At 41.3% G+C, this 10,737-nt stretch overlaps 1 protein-coding gene across 1 annotated transcript; it reads right to left on the reverse strand.

Annotated features, from left to right (window-relative positions):
• Nucleotides 1–875: 875 nt before the first annotated feature.
• LOC137750359 (beta-defensin 115-like) lies at nt 876–8,645 on the reverse strand. The gene is made up of 2 exons (XM_068524744.1): nt 8,552–8,645; nt 876–1,114 (listed from the first exon to the last, which is right to left on the reverse strand). Exons 1-2 carry the CDS (start codon nt 8,643–8,645, stop codon nt 876–878), a joined length of 333 nt encoding a protein of 110 aa, XP_068380845.1.
• Between the last annotated feature and the right edge of the window lie 2,092 nt (nt 8,646–10,737).

Here is a 10,737-nt window from a genome sequence, read left to right on the forward strand (position 1 = left end):
TTAAGGAAGTAGATCCTGGGTGGGAAGAGTAAAGGGAAGCTTTTATTACTGCAGCAATCATTTTTCCACCTTAAGGAAGAATAATGTCTGAGTTCAGGCATCATGGGTTCAAAGTCCTGCTACTGAGCTAGATATTTGTACCACTTGGGGCAAGTCACTTAAACTCTCTGTGACTTAGTTTCCTCTTCTGCCCAAAGGACACAATACTATTTCCTACCTCATGGAGCTATTGTTAGGGCAAAATGAAGTTATATATGTAAAGTGCTTAAGACAAGGCCTTGCACACAGTAAGTTCTCAGTAAAATTTGAGGGTTTTTTTGTTGTTTAGTTAGTTAGTTTTCTTGTTTTACTATTTTCCCCTTCCACTTGTTTGGGACAGGTAATTGTTGTCTCCTGGTCAGAAGGCATGCCAATCTTTTAACAGCCAAGTGTGATTAAGGGGTTGGGATAAGGGGCAAATTCCAAGAGTGAGACAATAAGGCAGAACCTTGGGGTAAACCTTGAGCCAAAGAGGCAAAAAAAGACTTCTGGATCACACTGGCCTGTCTCAACAATCCAGGATGAGACATTAGATAAGAATGTGTGACCACAGTGGAATTTGCATTAGCCTGGAAAACTTCCACATTCAGAGACCTATAGCATCTAGTCAGAGGCTTAGGAATTCAGGATTCAGATTCTATAAAACTGGTTTACCAGGAGAACTGATATCCCAGTCATACCCTGGGACAACCTAGGGATGTTAAGCTATAGAGGACTGGAGAGACAAGAAAGAATGATAGCTAGAATGAGCATATATTTTTAATGGATCATGTAAGGACCCAGTATCCTTAGATACTAAAGATCTAAGGACCATGCAGGTGACCTGGATAGCCATCTTACTGACTCATTACAATAACTGCCAAAATTCTGTTGTCAGAAGTCTTAAGTTGATACTTAGCTGTACTTGCCATAGCCCTATAGGTCATCTCTTCTTTCTTGGCAGGTTCTGATGGTTTGTGCTTTGCAGGGATGCAGCAAAGCTTTCTTAACCCACATTTTTCTTTCTTCTTCTCATTTTCTTTGCAATGTTTCCTGCATCTTCCAGTTCCATAACCACACTTTCTAGCCCATCCATCTATCAAAATAAACAAATACATGAAAAGTAAAGACAATTATACTAAAGACATTGGTAATTGTAGTAATCATGGTTGGAACAAACTACTGAAATGTAATGGCATTCTTAGGAATATCAAATAAAGCTGTGCATGTAGAATGCTTACTGCTGGTCTTGATATGTATTAGATATGAGTAGTTATTGCCCTTCCTCCAACCAGATCTAATTGGACTTTATTTTTATGCTTAGGATATTTCCATCTCCGTCATTTTTCAGTCTCACCAACACTGGTTCCTCCTTGTTCCCAAATCTAGATGCTTGCCAAGGAATGAGACTATGCCTTCAATTACCTGTTTTTTCCCTCTGCATTCATTATTCACTCAACAGTGATTTTTTGAGCACCTACCATGTGCCAGGCACTGTTCTAGGTGCATGCCCCAGATGATGTCTGGAGCAGTAGTTTGAACACTGAATGATCAATTTGTATTGCTGACCAGCAGGCACATGTTCTAAGCTCTACATAGGTCAATAGAACACAGAGTATAGACCCAGCTTCCTCAGCACATTAAGTTCAGTTGAGAGACCATAATATCTTGGTTTAAATTATGATTACCTTTACTTGTTTTTTAAATTCCCCTCCTAGGAGATAACTCCCAATTTTTTCTTTCTCACTAGGACATCTGGACTGGAAAAAAGTCAGAGTCAGGATGACTGCACTCCCTCATCTATTCCAATTGCCCTCACTGTAGTTTAAGGCAGGCTGAAGACAACTCAGGGTTAGCCCATGATTATCTTCTTTTGCTTCTAGAACAACTGAACAATTAACAAATACTTGCAGTTTGAAAAGCTGATCCAAACAAGGATGCAACTTCCAACAGCAATGACCCAAAGGGAAATCATGGAATTAGAAATCATAAACTTTAGAACCCCTGGGAAGCCCCAAGTGGAAAACATTTTTGTTAGAAAGTTATTCACCACTTGGCCATGAAGTCTGTTATATTGTTAGAGTGCTTTGGCCACGTTCAATCTGGAATCCAGAATCTTCTGTCGTAGCCCAAGCTACATACCTTGAGCCTGTTTTACAAACCTGTAGATAACCAACATCAACCTACAAAATTTTCACTATACATACTAAGACAAGAGCAACATGCCTCCTCTGACTGATTTGAAGGAGGATTCAAAGCCAAACAACAATGGAGAGGCAAAGTAATGGGACTAGCTAGTGCAAGATGTGGTACAGAAGTGGTATCAATTGGAAGTGATAGATGCCTGGGATGAGAATATGTTGACATTTGGGACAAGGATATTAAGGACATTAGGAATTTGGGGGTTGCTTCTGCATATGGAAGGGGATTCATTCAAGAAACACTGGAGATATTCAAGATGGCAGAGGAGTAGGTGGACGTGGAGTTCACCTCTCTCCATGGATACATCAGGAATACCGGCTGAAAACTAGCAGAAGAACTTGGACACCAGAAAGGACTATAAAGATCCCTTCATAACTAGTATCAAGAGATCAACTTTCAAGTGCTCAGATTCTTTATTTTGCCTGATAAACCTGCTGTAGAAGATCATTTTTGAAGGACCTTCAAATGGCAGAGGAGTAAGACATGGAGATCACCTTCCTTCCCACAAATACATCAAAAATACATCTACATGTGGAACAACTCCTACAGAACACCTACTGAATGCTGGCAGAAGACCTCAGACTTCCCAAAAGTCAAGAAACTCCCCCACGTACCTGGGTAGGGCAAAAGAAAAAAGAAAAAACAGAGACAAAAGAATAGGGACGAGACCTACACATCTGGGAGGGAGCTGTGAAGGAGGAAAAGTTTCCACACACTAGGAAGCCCCTTCACTGTTGGAAACAGGGGGTGGGTGGGGAGGGGAAGATTTGGAGCCATGGAGGAGAGTGCAGCAACAGGTGTGCAGAGGGCAAAGAGGAGAGATACTTGCACAGAAGATCAGTGCCAACCAGCATCACCAGCCTGAGAGGCTTGTTTGCTCACCCGCTGGGGCAGGTGGGGCCTGGGAGCTGAGGATTGGGCTTCGGAGTTCAGATCCCAGGGAGAGGACTTCGTGAACACAGCCTGTAGGGGGCTAGTGCACCAAAGCTAACTGGGAGGGAGTCCGGTAAAAAGTCTGGAACTGCCTAAGAGTCAAGAGACCATTGTTTCGGGGTGGGCGAGGAGAGGGGATTCAGAACACCACCTAAACAAGCTTCAGAACACCACCTAAATGAGCTTCAAAGATGGACGTGGGCCGTGGCTATCAGCGTGGACACCAGAGACTGGCATGAAATGCTAAGGTTGCTGCTTCAGCCACCAAAAAGCCTGTGTGCAAGCACAGGTCACTATCCACAACCCTCCCAGGACCCTGTGCAGCCCACCACTGCCAGGGTCCCATGATCAAGAGACAACTTCCCCAGAAGAACACACTGCACGCTTCAGGCTATTGCAACATCACATCAGCCTTTGCCGCAGCAGGCTCTCTCCGCGTTCCGTACCCCTCCCTCCCCCTAGCCTGAGTGAGCCAGAACCCCCTACTCAGCCGCTCCTTTAACCCCCTCCTCTCTGGACAAAGAACAGACGCCAGAGGGCGACCTACATGCAGAGGCGGGGCCAAATCCAAAGCTGAACCCAGGAGCTGTGCGAACAAAGAAAAGAAAGGGAAGTTTCTCCATGCAGGCTCAGGAGCAGCGGATTAAATCTCTACAATCAACTTGCTGGACCCTGCATCTATGGAATACCTGAATAGACAACAAATAATCCCAAAATTGAGGCAGTGGACTTTGGGAGCAACTGTAGACTTGGGGTTTGCTGTGTATGACTGACCAGTTTCTGATTTTTATGTTTATCTTAGTATAGTTTTGAGCACTTGTTATCATTCGTGGATTTGTTTATTGGTTTGGTTGCTGTCTTTTTCTTTTATTACTTTAAAAATTTTTTTATTTTAATAATTTAAAATTTTTTTCATTTTAATAACTTTATTTTATTGTATTTTCTTTCTTTCTTTCTCTTCTCACTTTTCTTCTGAGCCATGTGTCTGACAGGGTCTTAGTGCTCTGGCTGGGTGTCAGGCATGAGCCTCTGAGGTGGGAGAGCCGAATTCAGGACATTGGTCCACCAGAGACCACCTGGTCCCATGTAATATCAATTGGTGAAAGCTCTCCCAGAGAGCTCTGTCTCAACGCTAAGACCCAGCTTCACTAAACATCCAGCAAGCTCCAGTGCTGGACACCACATGCCAAACAACTAGCAAGACAGGAATACAACCCCACCCATTAGCAGAGGGGCTGCCTAAAATAATAATAAGTTCACAGACACCCCAAAGCACACCACCGGATGTGGTCCTGCCCACCAGAAAGACAAGATCCAGCCTCATCCACCAGAACACAGGCACCAGTCCTCTCCACCAGGAAGCCTATACAACCCACTGAACCAACCTTACCAACTGGGGGCAGACACCAAAAACAATGGGAACTACGAACCTGCAGACTGCAAAATGGAGACCCCAAAACAGAGTAAGTGAAGCAAAATGAGAAAACAGAGAAATACACAGCAGATGAAGGAGAAAAGTAAAAACCCACCACACCAAAAAATGGAAGGGGAAATAGGGAAGTTTGTAGCAATACAATCCTATCTCAAGAGACAAGAAAAATCTCAAATAAACAACTTAATCTTACACCTAAAGCAATTAGAGAAAGAGAAAAAACAACAACAACAAAGTTAGCAGAAGAAAAGAAATCATAAAGATCAGATAAGAAATAAATGAAAAAGAAATGAAGAAAACAATAGCAAAGATCAACAAATCTAAAAGCTGGTTCTTTGAGAAGATAAACAAAATTGAAAAATCATTAGCTAAACTCATCAAGAAAAAAAGGGAGAGGACTCAAATCAATAAAATTAGAAATGAAAAATGAGAAGCAACAACTGACACTGCAGGAATACAAAGGTCCATGAGAGATTATTACAAGCAACTATATGCCAATAAAATGGACACCTGGAAGAAATGGACAAATTCTTAGAAAAGCACAACCTTCTGGGACTGAATCAGGAAGAAATACATAATATAAACTGACAAATCACTAGCACTGAAATTGAAACTGTGATTAAAAATCTTCCAACAAACAAAAGCCCAGGACCAGATGGCTTCACAGGTGAATTCTATCAAATATTTAGAGAAGAGCTAACACCTATGCTTCTCAAACTCTTCCAAAATATAGCAGAGGGAGGAACACTCCCCAACTCATTCTACGAGGCCACCATCACCCTGATACCAAAACAGGACAAACATGTCACAAAAAGAAAACTACAGGCCAATATCTCTGATGAACATAGATGCAAAAATCCTCACCAAAATACTAGCAAACAGAATCCAACAGCACATTAAAAGGATCATACACCATGATCAAGTGGGGTTTATCCCAGGAATGCAAGGATTCTTCAATATATGCAAATCAATCAATGTGATACACCATATTAACAAATTGAAGGAGAAAAACCATATGATCATCTCAATAGATGCAGAAAAAGCTTTCAACAAAATTCAACACTGATTTATGATTAAAAACCTCCAGAAACTAGGCATAGAAGGAACATACCTCAACATAATAAAGGCCATATATGACAAATCCACAGCCAACATCATTCTCAATGGTGAAAAATTGAAACCATTTCCTCTAAGATCAGGAACAGGACAAGGTTGTCCACTCGCACCACTATTATTCAACATAGTTTTAGAAGTTTTAGCCTCAGTAATCAGAGAAGAAAAAGAAATAAAAGGAATCCAAATCAGAAAAGAAGTAAAGCTGTCACTGTTTGCAAATGACATGATACTATACATAGGGAATCCTAAAGATGCTACAGAAAACTACTAGAGCAAATCAATGAATTTGGTAAAGTAGCAGGATACAAAATTAATGCACAGGGGACTTCCCTGGTGGTGCAGTGGTTGGGAATCCGCCTGCCAATGCAGGGGACACGGGTTCTATCCCTAGTTAGCGAAGATCCCACAGGCCACAGAGCAAATAAGCCCGTGTGCCACAACTACTAAAGCCTGTGCACCACAACTACTGAAGCCTGCGCACCTAGAGCCCGTGCTCGCAACAAGAGAAGCCACCGCAATGAGAAGCCCCTACACTGCAACTACGCGGAACTAGAGAAAGCCCAGCAACAAAGACTCAATGCAGCCAAAATTAATTAATTAATTAAAGTTAAAAAAAAAACCATTCAATAAAAAAAATTAACGCACAGAAGTCTCTTGCATTCCTATACACTAATGATGAAAAATTTGAAACAGAAATTAAGGAAACACTCCCATATACCACTGCAACAAAAAGAATAAAATACCTAGGAATAAAACTATCTAAGGAGACAAAAGAGCGGTATGCAGAAGACTATAAGACACTCATGAAAGAAATTAAAGATGATACAAAACAGATGGAGAGATATACCATGTTTTTGGATTGGAAGAATCAACATTGTGAAAATGACTCTACTACCTAAAGCAATCTACAGATTCAATGCAATCCCTATCAAACTACCAATGGCATTTTTCACAGAACTAGAACAAAAAATTTCACAACTTGCATGGAAACACAAAAGACCCCGAATAGCCAAAGCAATCTTGAGAAAGAAAAACGGAGCTGGAGGAATCGGCAACTGGTCCTCAGACTATACTACAAAGCTACAGTAATCAAGACAGCATGGTACTGGCACAAAAACAGAAATATAGATCAATGGAACAGGATAGAAAGCTCAGAGATAAACCCATGCACATATGGTCACCTTATCTTTGATAAAGGAGGCAAGAATATACAATGGAGAAAAGACAGCCTCATCAATAAGTGGTGCTTGGAAAACTGGACAGCTACATGTAAAAGAATGAAATTAGAACACTTCCTAACACTGTACACAAAAATAAACTCAAAATGGATTAAAGACTAAATGTAAGGCCAGACACTATCAAACTCTTAGAGGAAAACAGTGGTAGAACACCCTATGACACAAATCACAGCAAGATCCTTTTTGACCCACCTCCTAGAGAAATGGAAATAAAAACACAAATAAACAAATGGGACCTAATGAAACTTAAAAGCTTTTGCACAGCAAAGGAAACCATAAACAAGATGAAAAGACACCCTGAGAATTGAAGAAAATATTTCCATATGAAGCAACTGACAAAGGATTAATCTGCAAATTATACAAGCAGCTCATGCAGCTCAATACCAAAAAACCAACAACCCAAAAGAAAAATGGGCAGAAGACCTAAATAGACATTTCTCCAAAGAAGATATACAGATTGCCAACAAACACATGAAATGATGCTCAACATCATTAATCATTAGAGAAATGCAAATCAAAAGTACAATCAGGTATCACCTTACACCACTCAGAATGGCCATCATCAAAAAATCTACAAACAATAAATGCTGTAAAGAGTGTGGAGAAAAGGGAACCCTCTTGCACTGTTGGTGGGAATGTAAATTGATACAGCCACTATGGAGAACAGTTTGGAGGTTACTTAAAAATCTAAAAATAGAACTACCATACGACCCAGCAATCCCACTCCTGGGCGTATACCCTGAGAAAACCATAATTCTAAACGAGTCATGTACCACAATGTTCATTGCAGCACTATTTACAATGGCCAGGACATGGAAGTAACCTAAGTGTCCATCGACACATGAATGGATAAAGAAGATATGGCACCTATATACAATGGAATATTACTCAGCCATAAAAAGAAATGAAATTGAGTTATTTGTAGTGAAGTGGATGGACCTAGAGTCTGTCATGCAGACTGAAGTAAGTCAGAAAGGGAAAAACAAATATCATATGCTAACACATATATATGGAATCTAAATAAAGCAAAATGGTTCTGAAGAACCTAGGGGCCAGACAGGAATAAAGATGCAGCCGTAGAGAATGGACTTGTGGACACAGGGAGGGGGAAGTGTAAGCTGGGACGAAGTGAGAGAGTGGCATTGACGTATGTACAATATCAAACTAAAATAGATAGCTAGTGGGAAGCAGCCACATAGCACAGCGAGATCAGCTCAGTGCTTTGTGACCACCTAGAGCGGTTGGATAGGGAAGGTGGGAGGGAGATGCAAGAGGGAGGGGATATGGGGATATATGTATACGCATAGCTGATTCACTTTGTTATACAGCAGAAGCTAACACAACATTGTAAAGAAATTATACTCCAATAAAAAAAAAAGAAAAGAAATCCTGGACTCTGCTGATGTTTGCCAGGTTCCCCAATGAGAAGCACCATCATGGTCGAGGTGACAGTCTGCCTTTACGATGGGGCATATTCATTATAAGGCTTTTCACCAGATCTGCACCATCCCTCTGAGCTGTCCTCATTCCCATACATGTTTAGTTTTCCAATGATTCTATGAGTTGAACCCCATTTTTACTCCTTTTTCCCTCCTCTCCATGATCTCGTTACCTGGGGAAGCCTGAGTCAGGACCACAAGGACAGCTAAGGCCAGGAACAAGAGTTTAATATATCCTGAGAGGGGTGAGGAACCATCCAGCAGCATACTGATTGTGCTAGGGAGGGTAGGTTTTCACTCTGTGCTTTATTGACTTGGGTAGGGCTGAGTCACGGACAATAAATCAGAGAAGGACAGAATGTTCCATCACCCAGGACATCAACCTATAGGTCAGCAATGTAAATTGATCATCCAGTATTCAGAGTCCTTCTCTTGACATCATCTGGGAAGGTGGAAGACATTAGCAGAGGACATACAAGTCTTACAAGTCTGTGGCATTGTGAAGAGAATGGACCCACTTTCCAAGAAGCCTTTCCCACTCCTCTCCTTGGGTAGTTGAGCCCCCTCCCTTATATTCTCACAGCCTCTCTGCTTCCTTTTTTCTGTCGTAATGTTTATCATGATAAGTTGGAACTAAGTATTTTTCTAATTTATCTCCTCTATTGGATGACACTGGCAACTTTTACAGACCATGAGACCTCTGAAAGTAGGGACTGGCTGTGATTTCTTTACGTCCAGACTGTGCAGTGAACACTTGTTGAAAACAATGAATGAATAAATGCATTATGGTATTCACTCATAGCCACATAGATCTTAGAATTGGCATTTCTCAGCTAAGAAAATGCAGGCCCACAGAGTGGAAGAGAATTGTCTAGAGTTACACTATGGGCAAGAAAGAAAAGACTGAGAGCTCTCATAACCCAACTCGTAGTCCAGCTCTTTTTAACTCTGCGTTTTTCTCCTTATTACCTACTCCAAATACTTGATATTAGCACTTTGGGACCTTTCTTGGACTCTGGCTCCGAAGAAGAGAGCAACAAAGATGGTAGAGAAGGGGGCACTGCCTTGGCTCCATCAGGAAGTCTGTCTGTGAGTCCACTGGATTTTCTTTTTTGAGTCCTTGGTATGTCTTATGGTTATTTTACATCTTTTAATAGGTCCAGTGTTCTTCTATTATACTCTCTTCTTTGTGAAGTTAGCAGGTATTAGGGACAGCCTGATGGGGTTCATGAAGTCTTTTTCCCTTGATATCCAGAAAGCATGTTGTCCAGGAAAGCAGTGAGCATGGAGCCATACACTGAATCTCCCTGTCTCTCAGTAACTATGATAAAAACTTTACATACTTGACCCCTTAGAATCCTCACAGGTTCCCTGACAGGTAGATGCGATATGCTCAGGGTTACATAGTGTTCAGAGTGAAGTATGGATTTAGATCTGGTTTACCTGTCCCCAGAGCATATGTTCTTTCTATCATCCCAGAGGATCAATGCCTGAGTAATGAAGGAAGAAGAGGCCTGTTTAACCTGAAAAGCAGTAATGGGCTGAAGAGAGTTATAATTGTTATCTTCTGAAAAGGCATGTTCTGTGCAAGCCTAGAGGGCAGAACTAAAAGTTTTGGATGGAAACTGTGGGGGAGCAGGTTTAAGCTAATTGGAAAGACCTCTGATGATTGAAGTCATCCAGAAACAATTGGGCAGTCTGGGAGAAGTGGTGGCTCCCAATGTCCAAATGCTGCAAACTGAGTCTGTATGACCACTTCTCTCAGATTCTGTAGGAAGCACTGCTGTGTTCGCTGGATATGGATCTATTTACTAGGCACTGGGTCTAAAAGGAGAAGAGAGCAATGTCCTGCCACTCTGGTTAGGGAGACAGACAACAAACGTATAATGCCAGATGGTGACAAGCACTATAAAGAAAAATAAAGCAGGATAAGGGATACAGAATAATATGATATATGGTGTGTGTGTGTATTTTGAACAGGTTGTCCAGGGAAGGACTCTCTGAGGAAGTGATATGGAGTAGAAAACTACATGTACTGAGGAAGTGAGCCACGTGGATATCTAGAATCTCCGGGCAGAGAGAACAGCAAGAGCAAAGGCTCTAAAGAAAGAAAGTGCTAAGTGTGTTAGGAAGAGCAAAAGTCAAGTGTACCTGCAGTAGAATGAGTGAGGGGATGAATAAAAGAAGCTAAAAATCATACAGGCAGGCAGAACTATAGTATGTCAGATCTTGCAGGGCTCTATCAAGGACTTTGTAATTTATTTGATATATGATAGGGAATTGTGACTTACATTTTAAGAGATCATTTAAATCTGAAAGTTTGTTTTTGTCTTTTTGCCTGCAAGACATCACTTTCTCC

Source organism: Eschrichtius robustus, chromosome 16 (genome assembly GCF_028021215.1).
Source record: "Eschrichtius robustus isolate mEscRob2 chromosome 16, mEscRob2.pri, whole genome shotgun sequence".
In the NCBI taxonomy this organism is placed as follows: domain Eukaryota; kingdom Metazoa; phylum Chordata; class Mammalia; order Artiodactyla; family Eschrichtiidae; genus Eschrichtius; species Eschrichtius robustus.

What these genes read in the sequence shown, in the direction of transcription:
- LOC137750359 (XM_068524744.1), bottom strand. Translation starts at nt 8,645, where the DNA reads ATGCTGCTGGATGGTTCCTCACCCCTCTCAGGATATATTAAACTCTTG. An exon ending in CCTGACTCAGGCTTCCCCAG is followed by an intron (nt 1,115 to 8,551) that starts GTAACGAGATCA and finishes TTATTTTGATAG; the next exon opens with ATGGATGGGCTAGAAAGTGT.